The sequence below is a fragment of the Nothobranchius furzeri genome, chromosome 14 (assembly GCF_043380555.1).
Source record: "Nothobranchius furzeri strain GRZ-AD chromosome 14, NfurGRZ-RIMD1, whole genome shotgun sequence".
NCBI lineage: Eukaryota > Metazoa > Chordata > Actinopteri > Cyprinodontiformes > Nothobranchiidae > Nothobranchius > Nothobranchius furzeri.
This window is the reverse complement of record NC_091754.1, coordinates 15,811,904-15,831,421: the sequence shown is the minus strand read 5'-3', so window position 1 is coordinate 15,831,421 and position 19,518 is coordinate 15,811,904. Positions and strand designations below refer to the sequence as shown.

Genomic DNA, 19,518 nt, shown 5'->3' with positions numbered 1-19,518 from the left:
AAGTTTATAGTTTTTTGTAGTGGCAAAAAAAGTGCTAATGCATCATTATATGTTGAAGGAATTGAGATAGAAAGAGTAAAATTTCAATATCTCAAATTATTTCAGTACTAAATAAGACAAAAACACCAACCCAAAAAACCATAGACATAGCAGATATCAGAATCAGTCAGGATAAAACTTTACACAAAAGAACAAACCTTACAGCAGATGACATAGCACAACTGATAGGACTGGTAACTAACTCCACTTACTTCACATATGACAACACAATGTACAAACGACTGGAAGGCTTCGACATGGGTAACCCGTTATCAGCCACCCTGTGCGAGTTTTTAATGGAAGACCTAGGACAAAAAGCCATAGCCACCGCCCCCCCAAATTGCTAAATAAAATGATGGAAATGATACGTAGATGACATACTGGAAATCATACCAAAAGGACTGAGAGAAACAATAACACAACACTTGAATAACATTGACGACGCAGGCAATATAAAGTTCACTTTTGAGTCAGAAACAGAAGGCAGTATAGCATTTATGGACATGAAAATAAGCAGGCAGACCGACAGGACCCTAAACATAAACACATATAGGAAACCAACACACACAGACAAATATCTATTATGGACATCAGAACACCCCACCATACACAAAATGTCAGTAATCAGAACATTATATCACTGAGCAAACATGATAATAGAAGAAAGAGACCGTAAACAAGAGCACAAATACATACAACACGCTTTAAAGACCTGCGGATACCCAACATGGGCAACAAACAAAGGAAAACAACAAACAACATCAGAAAGAAAAGAACAACCTAAGCAAAGAACCAGAAACCCAGAAAGCTAAGAACCAAAACCAGTGATAACCCTACCATACATCAGAGGCATAACAGAAAAAATAAGAGCAACAATGAAAATGCACAACATAAACACACCGACAAAACCATACACAACAGTTAGAAACAGACTAGTACACCCAAAAGACAAGATACCAGCTGAACATAAATGTGGAGTCGTTTACGAAATCCCATGTAAACTCTGCAATAAAACATACATAGGAGATACTGGACGCCAAATCAACACACGAACAATAGAACATAGAAAGGAGTGCGAGAAAGAAACAAGTAGAAGACACACAAGAGCAGCAAAAGAAGAAGCAGAAAGTACAATAAAGAAATCGGACGTAACAGATCACTGCACACGAGAAAACCATATATTGGACTGGGACAACATAAACACCGAACAACAGAAATACAAAATATGGACAAAGGAAGCTATAGAGATAAGGAGACGTGGATATGGAAATATGAACAGAGACGATGGAGTTAACTCATTGGATCGCACGTGGGACTGCATCATCGGCGAGGGGAGAGCGGGCAGCAGACGGCGACAACGTCCTCTGCTGCCAGCGTATAAACGGAGTAAGAAGTAACGCCACCATCAGCGTCAGCTCTGAAGATGTTTGCAGCCGCAAACGAAATGTCAGCAAGGTAAAGAAAAATCGTATCTTTGTTTTAAAAAAGAACCAAAAATGGAATTAGAAGACAAACACAGCAAAAACGTACAGAAGATTTTTAGTAGAATAAAATTTATTAAAACTTATGTACAAAGCACAAAAAGGAGTTCTACCAATAAATATTCAAAAGAGATTTGTATAAAGAGAAAGTAATTATAAGTTGAAAGGACTTGATATTTTTGAAAACCAAGATTCCGAACAGTGATAATGGAAAGATGTATTTCAGTTAAAGGTGTCTGTTTATGGAATAGTCTCGACTGTGAAATAAAACAATCTAAATCATTTTCTATATTTTAACAAAGAGTCAAACATATCCTGATGAAATAAGATCTTAAGAAGGCTGATAGACTTGTTTGTGTTGGGGGTGGGGGGTAGGTGAACGACAGTCTTTGAGTTGAACAGTTAATGTCCGATGTGTAAATGGGGCAGGTATTATACATTTTTGCTTCGTTTTGCTCCTTTTCATTCAGGATTATTTGAGAACATGAATTGTTTTAATGCAAATTTTGTTTGATTGCATGAAATGAAATTAAAAAAATGGAAATTCATGTCCCTCCTTTAGACACAATGTAGATGAAAATTAAAAGCTCAAAAGATGGTGACTAAATTACCATCTGAATCAACTGACCATGATGCAAATGGGAGTGAAGATGAAAGGCAACCCGAAAGACAAAACGTGAGTGATAGAGACAAAGACACTGAAGGAGCTTTGAGTGCACAAAGGTCACAATGTTGAGAAATCTGAGGGTGATCAACCAATTCAATCAAAGGAATCAGATACAAATAGAAATCCAAATACTGTTTCATGACTGAAGGAAGAAAAAGGGCAAAAAATTAAAACTGTCATGTTAAATAAGGAGCTGGTCCAAATATGGAGGTCTGCCAAAGACAGATCCCTCATTGTTAGTACCTGAACGAACACGATCCATGTATGAATACATCAGCTAAGATGAACTTTCTCTTTAGATTGAAAGGGATACCAAATTTCTGTAACATTCAGACTTGCTCCTCTGCATCAGTCTTTTGAGGTAGTTTGGACGTATGATAAAAACATGAACTTTTAGATTTTTCTGTAACCCCCAAATTCCACTACCTCCGCTCCGCTCCGGTCCGCCCCCGCCTTCCGCAGCCGCTCGCTTCCGAACTCAATTTTTACTGGTACCCGCTCTACAACGGCTCCGCTCCGGTGCGGAGACCTGAGGGGGGCAAACAAGCATGCGCGGGATTTTCGAGATCTTGCGATACAGTCCGAGCAATAAACGCGGAAGTTAGATCCAAACACCCGTTGTGCGGGAGAAGCATCGGAAATGAGCTGTTTAATCTGCCCATCATTGTGTTGAGAGATCAGCAGTGTTTGGATCAACAAAGTGTGACTACTTTGATAGTGGCAACTGTATTTATGGCTTATTTTTGTGCATTTAAACTTCAGCCGCCATTGATAGTTGTTAAAAGTTGTTAAACCTGTGCATATGAAACAAAAAACGCCTTTTGTTTAGCGATTTATTGTGAAAAACGGAAGATGTGCTTGCTCCTTTTCCTGTTGGGCCGTTGTGATTTCTGTCCATTTACTGCGGAGGTGCTCCGGCGTCCGGCAAAAATAGGATCGATTCTATTTTTGCCGGACGCCGGAACAGAGGGCGCCGCACGGCGCCGCACTGCCGGAGCACGGCCGCAGTAGTGGAATTGCTCTGATTGACTAGAACGGGACCGATTTTGCTCCGGCGTTCGTGTCGGAGCGGAGCGCAGCGGAGCGGAGGTAGTGGAATTTGGGGGTAACTGTCTGACAAAGAGAGGACCACTTGTGACCTAAAGGATGGAGAGGGATGATGGGGAGGGTCTGCGTAGGTTTTCCTCCAGGACCAAACTTTGAATTAGAGGTGGAAAAATAAATGAAACTAATAAAAACAGTAACATTTGTTGTTGCTTAGACACAATTAAAAGCCTCAATCTGACTTTTGAAAGGAAGACCATTATCTGATGTCTGTTTTAGTGGGAAGGGCCATATTTCTAAATGCACCATCACTTCCAGGTGCTTGCTTTAAAGAAAACATTTATTTGACCCTGTTTTCCTCATTACACAACTCCAAGTGATGTCACATTAAATCACAATGAAGTCACACCCAGTTGAATCAGTTGACTGGATGATCTGCACATATGGTCAGCAGATTTTGAGTATCAAGATATTGGGAGTTTTTTCAGTTTTGGGGTAAATCCTATTCCGATTGAGTGGAACAAGGAATTGCACCATGGTGTACATGCATACTTACCGTTTTATAAGAACATTAACTTTAAGACCACAATAAAATCTTCACTATTTTGTAAAAAACTGTGAGTAGCGAGTGAGTAGTGATCTAAATGAATGTGTTATATCAACACTACTCCAAAAGGGAAACTATGCTTGTTCTCATGCACTGATGTAATTAAGTTTTCATGAAGCTCATGGATATTGATGAACCTCTGCAAAAGCACCAATGTCTACTTAAGAGATGCCAGATGGGAACCTTTTAGAGCTAATCGGTGTTCATAAAAAATATACATGGCATGTCCATGAAGACAAACATGAATACACACATCTGTACAGACACAAGGTTTTCTTCAGAAACAGTGGAAACTGTGTCTACTTTGCGGAATCCCTAGATTATTTATTATTGCCACATACCAATTATTTATTTACAGCTTTATGAATGTGTATATCTTTATAGGTTGATCTTTAAGAAGCAAAATTGTGTTACACAAGAGTTTGATCAACTTTGATGACAAAGTCCACTGAGAAACCAGTTTTTATTGTTCTTTTTTAATGTGATTGGCCACTCCCAGTTTTATATGCAAGCTCAATGGGAAAATAGTCTTCTACGCATATTTTCTGCATTAGCCGCCAGTAGAAAATAGAAAATTAAAGGATAAAAAAGAGAAGAATGAGAAGAAGAAGACAAAGCAATCATTTATGTAGCACCTCTCAAGATAAAAATTATGAGGCACTTCACAAGAACAAAAACAAAGAAAGAAAGAAATTTGAAATAATCACTAAAAAATCATAAAAATGTGAAAATAAACTGTGATTAAAAAATGTGAGGAAAGAGAAAAAGAAAATGATTAAGAAAAAGGTAATCAGTGGATCCCGGGAAAGACAGAAGTGGTAGAAAGATGAGCGTGAACCAAATCCATCCTGAACACGTGAGTTTTCAGTTGCTTTTTAAAGGAGACCACTGAGTCCACTGCTCTCAGGCTCAGAGGGAGAGAGATCCAGAATCTGGGAGCCACAGCAAAATAGATGGGTAAATGCTCAGATTAAAAGAGTCAGTCAATTGCACGCAACGTTGAAGAAGAAAGAAGAAGAAGAAAATATCATTTCTATAGCGCTTCTCAAGATAAAAATCACGAGGCGCTTCACAAAAACAAACAAAAAATGTCTTCGTCTTCGTCTTCCTCCGCTTATCCGGGTCCGGGTCGCGGGGGCAGCATCCCAACTATGGAGCTCCAGGCCGTCCTCTCCCCGGCCTTGTCCACCAGCTCCTCCGGCAGGACCCCAAGGCGTTCCCGGACCAGATTGGAGATGTAACCTCTCCAACGTGTCCTGGGTCGACCCGGGGGCCTTCTGCCGGCAGGACATGCCCGAAACACCACCCCGGGGAGGCGTCCAGGAGGCATCCTGACCAGATGCCCAAACCACCTCAACTGGCTCCTTTCGATCCGGAGGAGCAGCGGTTCTACTCCGAGTCCCTCCCGAATGTCCGAGCTCCTCACCCTATCTCTAAGGCTGAGCCCGGCCACCCTACGGAGGAAACTCATTTCGGCCGCTTGTATCCGCGATCTCGTTCTTTCGGTCATTACCCAAAGCTCATGACCATAGGTGAGGATTGGGACGTAGATCGACCGGTAAATCGAGAGCCTGGCTTTCTGGCTCAGCTCCCTCTTCCCCACGACAGATCGGCTCAGCGTCCGCATCACTGCAGACGCCGAACCAATCCGCCTGTCGATCTCCCGATCCCTCATACCCTCACTCGTGAACAAGACCTCGAGATACTTAAACTCCTCCACTTGAGGTAGGACCTCTCCCCCGACCCGGAGGTGGCAAGCCACCCTTTTCCGGTCGAGAACAATGGTCTCAGATTTGGAGGTGCTGATCCTCATCCCAGCCGCTTCACATTCGGCCGCGAACCTACCCAGCAAGAGCTGAAGGTCAGAGCTGGATGAAGCAAGGAGGACCACATCATCCGCAAAAAGCAGAGACGAGATTCTCCTGCCACCAAACTCGACACACTCCACACCACGGCTGCGTCTAGAAATTCTGTCCATAAAAGTGATGAACAGAACCGGTGACAAAGGGCAGCCCTGGCGGAGTCCAACCCTCACTGGGAACAGGTCCGACTTACTACCGGCTATGCGGACCAAACTCACGCTCCTCTGGTAAAGGGACTGAATGGCCCTTAACAGAAAGCCACCCACCCCATACTCCTGGAGCGTCCCCCACAGGGTGCCCCTGGGGACACGGTCATAAGCCTTCTCCAAATCCACAAAGCACATGTGGATTGGTTGGGCAAACTCCCATGCCCCCTCCATCACCCTTGCAAGGGTATAGAGCTGGTCCACAGTTCCACGGCCAGGACGAAAACCACATTGCTCCTCCTCTATCTGAGATTCAACTATCGATCGGATCCTCCTCTCCAGTACCTTGGAGTAGACCTTTCCAGGGAGGCTGAGGAGTGTGATCCCCCTATAGTTGGAACACACCCTCAGGTCACCCTTCTTAAAGATGGGGACCACCACCCCGGTCTGCCACTCCCTAGGAACTGCCCCCGATGACCACGCAATGTTGTAGAGACGTGTCAACCATGACAGCCCTACAACATCCATAGCCTTGAGATACCCAGGACGAACCTCATCCGCCCCCGGGGCTCTGCCGCTGTGTAGTTGTTTGACTACCTCAGCAACTTCTGCCCCCGAGATCGGACAGTCCATCCCCAGGCCTCCCAGCTCTGGTTCCTCCTCGGAATGTGCATTGGTGGGATTGAGGAGCTCCTCAAAGTATTCCTTCCACCGTCCGACTATAGCCTCAGTTGACGTCAGCAGCTCCCTATCCCCACTGTAAACAGTGTGAGCGAGTTGCTGCCTTCCTCTCCTGAGGCGCCGGACAGTTTGCCAGAACCTCTTTGGAGCCGATCGATAGTCTTTCTCCATGGCCTCACCAAACTCCTCCCATGCCCGAGATTTTGCCTCGGCAACTGCCACTGCTGCACCCCGCTTGGCTATCCGGTACCTGTCTGCTGCCTCCGGAGACCCACAAACCAGCCACGCCCTGTAGGCCTCCTTCTTCAGCCTGACGGCTCCCCGAACCTCTGGTGTCCACCAGCGGGTACGGGGGTTGCCACCACGACTGGTACCGGCCACCTTACGACCACAGCTAGCAACAGCCGCCTCGACAATCGCAGAGTGGAACAAGGCCCACTCGGACTCAATGTCCCCCACTGCTCTCGGGACGTGGTCAAAGCTCTGCCGGAGGTGGGAGTTGAAGACCGTCTTGACAGGTTCTTCTGCCAGGCGTTCCCAGCAGACCCTCACTATGCGTTTGGGTCTGCCAGGTCTACGCGGCATGTTCCCTTGCCATCTGATCCATTTCACCACCAGGTGGTGATCAGTTGACAGCTCCGCCCCTCTCTTCACTCGGGTGTCCAAAACATACGGCCGCAGGTCAGATGATACGACTACAAAATCTATCATCGACCTGTGACCTAGGCTGCCCTGGTACCAAGTGTACCGGTGGGCATCCTTATGTTCGAACATGGTGTTCGTTATGGCCAAACTGCGGCTTGCACAGAAGTCCAATAACAAAACACCGCTCGAGTTCTGATTAGGTGGGCCGTTCCTCCCAATCACACCCCTCCAGGTCAAGCTGTCATTGCCCACGTGAGCATTGAAGTCCCCCAGCAGGACAATGGAGTCCCCTGATGGAGCACTATCTAGCACTCGTCCCAGGGACTCCAAAAAGGGTGTGTACTCTGAACTGATATTTGGCCCATAAGCACAAACAACAGTCAGGACCCGTTCCCCGACCCGAAGGCGCAAGGAAGCTACCCTCTCGTCCCCCGGGGTAAACCCCAATACACAGGCAGAGAGTCTCGGGGCTAACAAAAAGCCAACCCCAGCCCTCCGCCTCTCACCCGGAGCAACTCCAGCAAAGTAGAGTGTCCAACCCCTCTCCAGGTCTCGGGTTCCAGAGCCAATGCAATGTGTCGAGGTGAGTCCGACTATATCTAGCCGGTACCGCTCAACCTCTGCCACAAGCTCCGGCTCCTTCCCCGCCAGCGAGGTGACGTTCCATGTCCCAAAAACTAGTTTTCTTGTCCGGGGATTGGACCGCCAAGGCTCCCGCCTTGGTCTGCCACCCGATTCGCATTGCACCGGACCCTTCATGTTCCTCCTGCGGGTGGTGGGTCCACAGTTGGACGAGCCCATGTATCCGGTTCGGGCTGGGCCCGGCCGGGCCCCATGGGCGAAAGCCCGGCCACCAGGCGCTCGCTCACGGGCCCCAACCCCAGGCCTGGCTCCAGGGTGGGACCCCGGTAACCCTCCGGGCCGGGTACTCCGACTCTTCGTTTTAACCGCCATGAAAAAAAAATGTAAAAATATAAAAAAGCATTTAGAAAATGTTTAAAAATATATTTAAAATGAGCAAAAATAGGCAATTGGGATTTAAAAGAAAAATGTTAAGAAAGAGAGAGTGAATAGGAAAGAGGGAAATCAGTGGATCCTGAAGAAGGTGGAATAGGTGGGGAGAGCAGAATAAAGAGAGAGTGGTGAAGAAGGTCATACAAAAGCCAGCTTGAACAAGTGAGTCTTCAGCTGCTTTTTGAAGGAGACCACTGAGTCCACTGATCTCAGGCTCAGGGGGAGAGAGTTCCAGAGTCTGGGGGCCACAGCAGCAAATGATCTGTCACCTTTGGTCTTTAGCCTGCTGCTGCACAACCTGTAGGTTTTGATCACTGGACCTCAGGGACCTGCTGGGGGTGTAGGCACTAAGAAGATCACCAATGTAAGATGGTGCTTGTCCATGTAAGGCCCTATAGACCAGAACCAGGATCTTGAAATGAACCCTGAAGTTGACTGGCAGCCAATGAAGCTGGAGGAGAAGCGGGGTGATGTGGGTGTGTTTGGAGGACTTGGTCAGAAGCCGAGCACAGGCATTCTGAACCACCTGCAGACGGTTCAGGGAGGTTCTGCTCAGACACGTGAAAAGAGAGTTACAGTAGTCTAAGCGTGAGGAGATGAAGGTGTGGATAACTGTCTCAAGTTCAGAGCGAGACAGAGTGGGACTCAGCTTAGCAATGTTCCTGAGATGGAAGAAGGAAGAGCGAACAAGAGGACTGACATGAGAATCCAGGGTGAGAGCTCTCAGTCTTATATTCATTCAGCTGAAGAAAGCTCCCAGCCATCCAGGTTTTGATAGAGTCTAAGCAGGTGCGTAACAGCTGCAGCTTAGACATCTCATGGGGCTTAAAGGAGATGTATAGTTGGATGCCATCTGCAAAAAGATGGTAGGAGATTCCTTTGAAGGAGCTCAGGATGTGCTGAAGAGGAAGCAGATAGAGGAGGAAGAGCAGAGGCCCCAGCACAGAACCTTGTGGGACACCATGGGTAAGAGAGGTGGTGGAGGACCTAAATTTGGAGACGGCCACAGAAAAGGAGCACTCAGAGAGATAAGAGGAGAACCACTCCAGAGCAGATCCTGATAGGCATACCCAGTCTCTCAGCCCCTCCAGTAGCAGGTGATGGTCAACAGTGTCAAAGGCTGCAGTCAGGTCCAACAGGAACAGAACAGAACAGTCCCCTGCATCACTGTGAGTCAGAAGGTCATTAGAGACCCTAAGAAGAGCTGTTTCAGTAGAATGAGCTCTATGAAAAGCTGACTGGAAGCTATCATAGATGTTATGTTCATCAAGAGCAGCTGCGAGGTGTTTAGCCACAACCTTTTCCAAGATCTTGGAGATGAACGGAAGTTTAGAGATGGGTCTGAAGCTGTTATGGAGAGAGGGGTCCAGACTCGTTTTTCTAAGAAGCGGGTGGATTACAGCATTCTTAAAGTAAGCAGGGACCTGACCAGAAACCAGAGAACCATTAATTATAGAGAGCACGCTGGGCCCGATGGACTGAAAAGCACTTTTAAACAAAGATGAGGGTAAGATGTCGAGGGGGCATGCAGAGGTCTTCATAGAGTTAACTAGTTTGGTTAACTCGGGCAAAGAAACAGGAGCAAAGCTATCTAGGATGATGGGCCTGGTTGGAGTCGGCAGAGGCAGCGATAAGGCTGAAGGAGAGATGCTAGATCTAACCTTATTGACTTTGTCCACAAAGAAAGACAGAAAGTTCTCACAGTCTGCAACTGTTGTCGCCAAAATGGTCAAGAGGTCATCTACAAAATATATTGAGTTGAATTATGAGTCCTTATGTTAAAAGCTTACTGAGATTGTAGGAGCCAAAAGCTGTGTTCTATGTACGTGAGGTTTAACATGTCCAGCTTGTGTAAACCAGCTCCAGTAACAGAGTGGACGGAGGCTGTAGGAGAGGCAGGAGAGACGATGCCGCTGATGGTGTTAAACAGCACCTTGGGGTTCTCTTTGCTCTGGGACACGAGGTTGGAGAAATAGGAAACCCTGGTGTCTCTGACTGCAGAGTTAAAGGATGTCAGAAGATCCTTTAGGTGCAGCAGATGGATGTGGAGATGGGTTTTCTTCCACAAACGCTCAATTTTTCTGCATTGGTGCTTCAGGCTGCGAAGGCTGTCATTAAACCAAGGAGTAGGGTTCACTGCAGGAACTGATCTGGTTCTGACAGGACAGATGTTGTCCAGAATGGAGAGGCAGTGCTCGTTAAACTGAGAAGTTAAGGAATCTGGGTCGTTATCAGAAGAACAGGGTGGATCAAAAGCAGCAGAAAATTGCTAGCTGTGCTCTCATTAAGAAAACGTGAACTAACCATACGGCGAGCAGGAGGTGGGAACGCAGAAACTGACAACTTAAAGAAAATGCAATGGTGATCTGAAATATAAACGTCCTTAGGACAAACAATGTCAGCATTTAGACTCAGGGTAAAAACAAGGTCTAGAGTGTGCCCCCTGGTGTGTGTGGGGCCAGAAACATGCTGGGTAATGCTGAAGGAGTCCATAAGTCTGGAGAAATTCACGGCAAAGTGATCAGAGGGATCATCAATGTGGATGTTAAAGTCACCAACAATCACCAGTCAGGACAGCTTCACAGTGGAGGATAGAAAGTCACTAAACTCCTGAAGGAAAGAACTGTTTGGACCAGGTGGACGATAGACCACAGCCCAGTAGAACGGGTCCTTACGCCCGACTTTAAGCTGCAGTTCAAAGGAAGCAAAGTGACCAGAGGTTGTAGAGCTACATGGAAGATGGTCTCTGAAAACAACAGCTAGGCCTCCACCACGACCAGAACCCCAGGGCTGGCTAAGAAAAGAATAACCACTCGGGCAGAGTTCAATCAGACCAGAGAATTAGATCATTGAGCAGGAAGGTCTTATTGTTAACAGAGCGGGTATTTAATAGAGCCATGCTGGGTGAGGTGGAGGAATCAGAAACTACAGAAACAGCTGGTGTTAGTGGACGTAAATTAGCAGGGTTAGATCCACGGTGTTTATAAAAACCACTTATGGAGGGAACAGGAGGAGAAACCACTGAGGAATGAGGATAAACCAACCTTAAAAAACTTGGATGGATGAACTGTGTCCCAACGCGACCTGGCGGGAATGCGGAAGTGGCGCTCAGGTCACCAAACAAAGGACAAGAAGCTAGAAGAACGTGCCGATGTTTACCAGATAAACCATGCTTTAAGAGAAGTCTTATTCTCACCTGGATTCCTGCTCGTTTACTTCTTATCCTCCAACGTTTTCCCGGGACTGGACAAGCATAGCCAGAGGCGGGCAGCTCGGGACTGTCGATTGGTTCCGGGCAGGTGTGCCACTCAGTTAAACAAACAGGATGGTACATCGGCTGTGCGTCTTGGGCGATCCTAAACGAACGGAAGGACAAAAGAGTCTGGTGATCATAGGAGATGGTAGCAGGGACACTACTGAAGAGGATCACAGACAGGAGCAAGGTGGAAAAGAGGAGGTTAGTAGAGAAAAGTTTGAAAAAGTGGCCGGTGACTGCGGCTAAGCCAAGCACAGGCGCCGTCTTGTTGCCGACCGGAAGTGGAAGTGCTTCCGGTCGGCTGTTATCCTTTTTTTTGTTGTTCTTTTTATACACAGTTTAGTAAAAAAAATATATTTTTTACCTGACATGTCTAGCCATCACCACACTCGATCATGTACAGGACAGTGTCATCAGCAAGGAGACCGCGGGCAGTAGAGGGCGACACCGTCCTGTGCTGCCCGCAGCTAAACAGAATTGACGCCACCAGCACCAGCGATTTCTGATGATGGCTAGAGATACTAGCTTAAACATGTAGGTAAAAAAAGACTATTTTTTACTAAACTGTGTTAAAAAAAGAACGACAAAATGGATAACGAAGATAAGCTTGGAATGAGCGTACTAAAGAGGGAGAAGGCTGTTGTCGATTTAGCATCTAGGAGACAGCAAAGCCATCTTGAATAGTAAAACAAAAATTCACAGGCTTTACAAAGTGATTTTAAACCAACTACTCAAGATTCAAGATAATTTTATTGTCATTGCACAGGCGTGTAATGAAACTGAGTTTACACTCACTAAAGACAGCTTACATAAGATGTAGTAAAATATGAGTAATGTCAAATAATAAGGCTAAAATTGATCTCTCTCTCTCTCTCTCTCTCTCTCTCTCTCTCTCTCTCTCTCTCTCTCTCTCTCTCTCTCTCTCTCTCTCTCTCTCTCTCTCTCTCTCTCTCTCTCTCTCTCTCTCTCTCTCTCTCTCTCTCTCTCTCTCTCTCTCTCTCTCTCTCTCTCTCTCTCTCTCTCTCTCTCTCTCTCTCTCTCTCTCTCTCTCTCTCTCTCTTTCTCTCTCACACACACACACACACACACACACACACACACACACACACACACACACAAGCCAGTTTAAGGTGCACAACTGTAAAATGTAAACATAGTAATATGACATCTAAACTGCAAATTGAAATATAAAGTAAACATAATATAAATATAAATGTCACAGGAGGTATCGGGATGAACTTGCTAAATGTAAAGGTGCTGTAGTTTACTTAAGGTTCAGCAAAATATAAAACACTGTACAAAATAAGGAGACAAACATACAAGACTAATGAACAGTAGAAGCTAACTGTTAGCATTAGCAACTCCACAACAAGGCTCAACTCCTTCAGGCTTGTGTTATTTGTGGAGACAAAACATCAATTTTGCAAAAAAAAAAAAATCACCGAGATTGACTCACAAGGCAATAATTTATACCAGTGACAACTGCTAACGTGTTGAAAAAAATGAGTGAACATCGTCTTTGTCATGTTCTGTGACCCTTTGTTCCCCAGCCCCTCCATTTCCTACTCCAGGTTCTCCTTTTGTGTTTCATGGCGCCCTCATGTGTCCTTTGTCTGCGTCTTTCCCCGTGTGTCTCCTAATGTTTCTCCATCCCTCTCTGGATTCCCTTTTGTGTTCTCTTAGCGCCCTCATGTGTCCTTTGTCTGCATCTCTGTTATGTGTCTTCTGTTTGTAGGCCTTTTTATCATTCCCTCAGGTCCGGTGTTCATTTAGTTATCCTCTGTCCCTCCAGTTGCAGCTCCAGCCTCTTGTTCTCCAGCCCAGTATACGTGTGTTTGAGTTATTTATGTCTGTGTGTGTGTGTGTGTGTGTGTGTGTGTGTGTGTGTGTGTGTGTGTGTGTGTGTGTGTGTGTGTGTGTGTTAGTCCTTCCCGCAGCCTTTTAGTTTGGATTTGTAGTTTTAGGTTTATCTGTCCTCCTTTGGTTCTGTTTCCCCATTTGCCCTCTAGGTTTCCTCCCTCTTAGCCACGCCCCTGTAGTTTCCTTCTGTAGTGTTTTCCTTAGTGTCAGCTTCCCTTTAGAATATTAGTTATGTTCATGCCTTCTGGTCTTTGTTTTTTCTCTTAGGTCATTTTCCTTTGTTACAGCCTTTCATTGTTTAGTGTGTTTTTTCCCACCAGTGTTTTCTTCCTCCTCCCTGAGCTTGTAATTGTGTTCACCTGGTCCCTCTCCCCACACACCTGCAATTCATCTCCCTCTCATCCTCCCAGTCTATTTAAGCCCTGTCTTGTCACTCTGTGTTTGTTGGTTCATTGTCAAATGTGTCTGCGTTGCTCGTTCCCCTCGAGTTTCCCGAGTCTGTGCTCATGTGTGAGCTTTTGTTTGTTTTTGAGTTTTCAGTGAGTTTTTGAAAGTTAATCTTATTTTTTGCCTTTGGATTTCGGCACATCCTCCTTAAAATAATGGAATTTATTTTCTTTAACCACTCCTGCCTCGAGTCGTTCTGGGGATTCTGCATCTTGGGTCCAAACCTCCTGTTCTCAACGTGACAGTGTTTGATGTTGAGCCTACTTTCCTAAACCTTTATATCTTATTTGGATATTTCAGATTCCTAAAGCTGGCTTAAAAATGAACAATCCTGTTAATAAATTAAAACAAAAAAAAAAATTTAAAAAAGATGAAAATTATCAGTAATATACAGGATTTCAAGATGAACCAAATGAACTCACAATGACTCACTAACCTTGAAAGGATCTTAGGAATAGCAGCGCAAGGATCAACAAGAAAGACTGAATCCCATGAGCTCAGTGTGCAATCCATAAAAAAAGCAGTGGATGGAATAGAACCCGCTCTGCCACATCTGTCTGAGTATGTCAAACAGCAGATGTCAAAGAAAACAGGACGTCCTTGGTTCTATATTGTGATTGATGACAAAAAGTCTATGTGAGCAAATGTGTCTTTCTGAGGCTGAGTGCATTGGCCACCATAAATCTGGGGATAAGACTAGCGTGCATCCAAGGACAACACTGGTGCACGTTTCCATCCATTGTCACAATTTATAGTCAAAATCAATAACATTTACACACATTGCACTTTATTTTTAGTTCTCGTGGACTGTTTGTTGACTTGCTTGAGTGCATTGCTTTAGGTGGAACCCCTTTATATTCAGTAGATGACTGCATCTCTGCAGCACTGATCAGATTTACTCCCCTATCATGCTTGTTACATGTTTTATTTTTAGATCCATCCAAACTGTCAGTCCATCTGTGTTTCCTTCCTTCCTTCTATGCACGAGCCCACAAATAGGAAAGTAATTGGACAAGTCCGAGTGGCAGCTGACAAGTCTTGCTTGGCAGATGTGACCAGGAAACATGAACACAGCAGGCCCAATTGAGGAGATTTGGAGGCCTTTCAGAGGCACAGATGGAGCCCTTTAGAGAAAAAGGAAATGATTCAACAAAATCGATAATGCTATGAACGGTTTCTTGTTTGAATGAGATGCAAGTATGAGCCAGTTGCTACTCATGTTTGCGATTCAGATGGTTCTAGTCAGGGGAATGTTTAAGGTTTAAAGAATCAAACTTACAGGGAGAAATAAATCTAATGTTAAAATAACACTGAGCAGTTTCCTGCTCCTCCGCCCAATTGGTCATAAACAACCCTGCTGCAGCCTGCTGTAGCTAGCATTAACAACAAGCTAACACTAACATGAGCCAACTAAAACTAAAATAAACCAAGTAAAAAGATACGCTGTTGGACAAAAAACGTATTACTTACAAGTCCAGTAGCAACAAAGCCAGGTCACCATCAGTCTGTAATTATTTTAGCTCCCTCAAGCTAGTGTAGGCCATGCTGATGTTCACTCTGGTTTTAGCTCTTTGCTTTGCCTCCGAAGACATCACTCTTACTTTTACTTCCAGGCTCCACCATTATGCCGACAGAGAAAGAAAACTTCTGTTTCTTCTTATTGTGCTTTTATTAAATTTTAAATGGCCTGTGTTTTTATAGCGCCTTCTTGGGGTTCTATAACCCCCCCAAGACGCTTCACAACAACTCTGGTGGTGATGAGCTACAATGTTGCGGCAGCTGCCCTGGGGCACACTGACGGAAGTCATACTGACAAGCCCTTTGTTTTATGGTATTTTATAATTTTATGACTTAGTTTTTATTGTTATATTTTATGACATTACTATTTGTTTTGTTTTGATCTATGTGAAACACTTTGTAATTTTCTGTCTGTGATGAGTGCTATATAAAAATAGAAAAATGAATAAAAAATAAATAAATGAATATAAATTTATTGGAAGCTTTCTAAGATTCCTGATAAACTAAGAGATGTCTATAATTTAAACTTTCTTTATCTCCTCAGCAACATTTTGATTTGCCCATTTACAATATATATATATATATATATATATATATATATATATATATATATATATATATATATATACAAGATCCTTGGATTGACACCACTGAGCTCTGGGACAACACATTTCATTTGATGAATCTCAGTGTGTTTGGACGACTTGACTACAGTGCACTTCTGTCTCCATACAAATTAATTAGACATAATTAAGAACGTATTCACCTGATGATATAAGCTGATGGCTGAGAGAAGCAGTTTGTGCTTGTGAGGCAGGACTGTGTCAAGAAGGAGATCAAGCAAGTTCAGTGAACTGCAGAGTAAAAATATTCTCCCTGGTTAAAACAAAAACACACATTTTCTGTTTTTTATGTTAATAATGGGGGATGTTGGCTGCAACATCATTTTCATCCACCATTCCTTCCCTTTTATTGCAGTGTAAAAATAAACTCCCACGGTCACAACTTAGGAAGATTTTTGCATAAATTACTTTATGGTTAGATGAACGCATTCCAACCATTTTTCCGAGGCACTCGGCTTCAGATGTAGTTGACTTAAGGCGTTTGTTGATACGCCAGCAGTAAACTGACTGAGGACTTGGAGAGATTGAATTGGAAATAGCATATAAAGTGTTTTTCAGAGAGGGTATACTTCAGATGGTAAAGCAGCATTTAAATCACATTTGGGATGAGGTTCATATATGCTTACTCCATTATTTATGAATGACTGTCCTACTTTACGTCTGAGTTGAGACAACTAACATTCTTTGTTTCTCATGTAGGAAAAATAACTTCATTTAAGAGCGTGTCTTTATATTTAACCCTTCATTTATCAAACGTCTTTGACTTTTTATGTCTCTGTCCTGTGGTTTAGAGTTTATTCTTCTTTTTTCGAAAACTAGTGGAAAGATCCATTCACATTATAATTTTATTTCACCTTTTACAAATGTTCCATTTTATAATTTGCTAATTATTTAACAATGACATCTTCTTTAGAGCCTTCTTTCAAATTGACTTGGAAGTGAGTTCATAATTAGCCGACCAGGGCCTACAACATTTCATATTATTTATTTATTTATTTGATTTCTATGATGACATTTCTGGTTCTGGACATGGATGAAACCTAATGTGCTGATGTTGGTCCACACATAACTACAGTTTACAAGGAATCCTTGGACTTTTAGGTTTTGCTTCCTGCTCTACTCCAACTTCAGTCTTCCCCTCACAAGTCTTGCTGTATCTGGGATTATTTGTAGGAAATTAAAAATACATCCATCCATTTTCCTTTGCTAATGCAGGGTTGGATCACAGGTGCAGCTGCCTAAGCAGGGAGGCCCAGACTTCCCTCTCCCCAGCCACTTGGGCCAGCTCCTCTGGGAGAATCCCAAGGCGGTCCATGGCCAGAAGAGAAACATAATCCATTCAGGATGTCCTGGATCTGCCTTTAGTTCCCCTCTCCTCCTCTCATCCTCCTGGTTGGATGAGCCTAGAAACCCTCACCAGGGAGGCGTCCATGAGGCCTCCTAACCAGATGCCTGAGCCGCCTCAACTGGCTCCTCTCGATATGGAGGAGCAGCGGGTCTACTCTGACCTCCTGGATGACGAAGCTTCTTACCCCATCTCTAAGGGAGAGCCCAGTCACGCTTGTATCTGCAATCTTGTTCTTTCAGACTCTACCCAAAGCACATGGCAATAGATGTGGGTTGGAACATAAATTGACAAGCAAATTGATCACTAGCAGAGCTAGAGCTACTTGTTTCATTGTTTGATAAACCAGTAGCTAGAAAGTGTACCATAACCCCCCCACCCCCCACCTTATTATTATAGCACAAGTAATGATAGCTTTGCCCTGAGAAAATGCAACACATCCAGGACGACTCACCCAACACACTACCTATCAAAAACAATGGCTGTTTAATAGTCTAAAGCTCAGACATGCTTGTCACATCTTCCAGACAAATGATGAAGGAGCTACTCAGAGCATCTGCTTCCAGCCTACGTGAAGAGAGTGATTATTAGAAAAGAGTAGGAAATTCACCAATTCATCTATGGAGAGATTTTCCTGGTTTTCACCTCATTTACTGCATCAGTTCTTGAAAGAGTGGTAGAAGTGATGTGTGACAAATGAAATGTCAGAGAGGTTACTGTTCCTCTCCTGCAGCTTTCATAAAACCCACCATTAGTGTGATGCGCATGTCGTTTCTGTGCATTTAAAGAAGATGATCTCCATGGGGAAGCAGGCACTAATTAAGCAACGTTGCACATGGTGTTAATACAGTGGAGGGCATTGGAAATTCAGATCAGAATAATACTAAATCAGACTAAATACAGTATGTGAATTTTGTGAATGCGTCTCATTTTAATGCAGTGCGAACGTAAGCTCTGCCGGGTAATCCTCCAGCCGGGAAGAGTTTAGTGAATATTAAAATCTCGCAGACACTCAAAAGAAAGTGATGCAACCCGTTTTGCAACTTTCATAAGTTGGCTGAGGTAAAAAGTAAGACGTAATTAGTCTTAGCGTTGTGCTGCAAAATACAACGGCAATTTCTGATTCTCTTTGATTTGATTGATCTCTTGCTTCAAAGCTGTTGGTTTCAGGCCTTTCAGCAAACACTTTTCCCACATCTTTCCCGTCATATTGAGTTGGAAACGGAACAATATTTTTGAGACTAACTGCAACTGAATGTGTTTTCTTCTACAGATATAAAAGTCAACTCCACCGATTATAATCAGTTTTTCATGCAGGCTGAACATAAAAATAGTCTCCTACACCGATCTCCAGCATTAGCTTTTGATAGAAAATAGATGATAAAAATATAGGATTTGAAAATCCTCACAGATCTACGATACACTGTGAATTAGCATTCACGGACTCATTGATCTTGACTTGTGACAGGGGAGGGTGTTTTATCGTCCGGGAATCAGCGAACGTCTCGGCTGTGAAGCTAACCATTAGCATTAGCAACTTCACGTCATGGTAGAAGCTAATCTAGGTTTGTGGCATTTGTCGAGATGAAGCATCCATGTCGATAGAGTCACGTTGCTGTTATCAAATCCAGGGCGAGATGTCCAAATATAAGACTCCAAATCCTTCAGTGTTAAGCTTTCCTGTGATGTAGCAGATTTGGTGTGCTGAGCCAGGGGTTTGTGGGTTTTTTTGGTGCCCTGACTACTGCATGCAAGGCATTCATTCCTACTAAATAGTAACTGGCCTGTATCTGATATAACGCCATCTGCAGCCATGGAGTCCCCCCCCCCCCCCCCCCCAAGGTGCCGGTGGCTGCCCAGCACTGGCGCCACCGGCCCCTCCGACCATCACCAGCAGGCAAGGGGGGCTAAGTGTTCAGTGCCCAATGACACAACGACAGTGACAAACTGAGTGGGGCTTGAACCTGCAACCTTCCGATTACAGGGGCGAGCACTTAACTCCTGTGCCACCATCACCCCAGCTTCTAGAGACAACTGCAAATGTATTGACTAAACAAATAATCCTCATCTTTAATGATCATTTCTGATTATAATCAGTCACTCTGAGTTTTTCATGCAGACATCAACATTGCAAAGCAGTCGTTGGTAGAGTCGTGTTGCCACTTGCCAATCAGAGGTGAGATATTCAAATCTCAGGAAATACGACTACAAATCCTGTCTTCTGTAGCTACTTTGTCCTCCAGCCAACTTATGTGTCTTAAAACAGGCACACTGGAGGGTTTT

General features: G+C 44.2%; 1 protein-coding gene across 3 annotated transcripts in view; it reads right to left on the bottom strand.

The window, feature by feature from the left end:
• Positions 1-19,518, bottom strand: part of LOC139062617 (E3 SUMO-protein ligase ZBED1-like) — a 199,003-nt gene that overhangs the window by 49,569 nt on the left and 129,916 nt on the right. For 2 of the 3 annotated variants that reach the window (XR_011516176.1, XR_011516177.1), the window contains exons 2-3: positions 11,383-11,542; positions 11,231-11,270 (exon numbers count right to left, since the gene is read on the bottom strand). Coding sequence is in view for 1 of the 3 variants with exons in the window: in XM_070543947.1 (XP_070400048.1) it covers positions 11,495-11,542 (48 nt within the window). In the remaining 2 variants the exon portion in view is untranslated. Of the gene's footprint in view, positions 1-11,230; positions 11,271-11,299; positions 11,543-19,518 lie in introns of those variants that run through there. The other variant, XM_070543947.1, reaches the window with a different exon arrangement.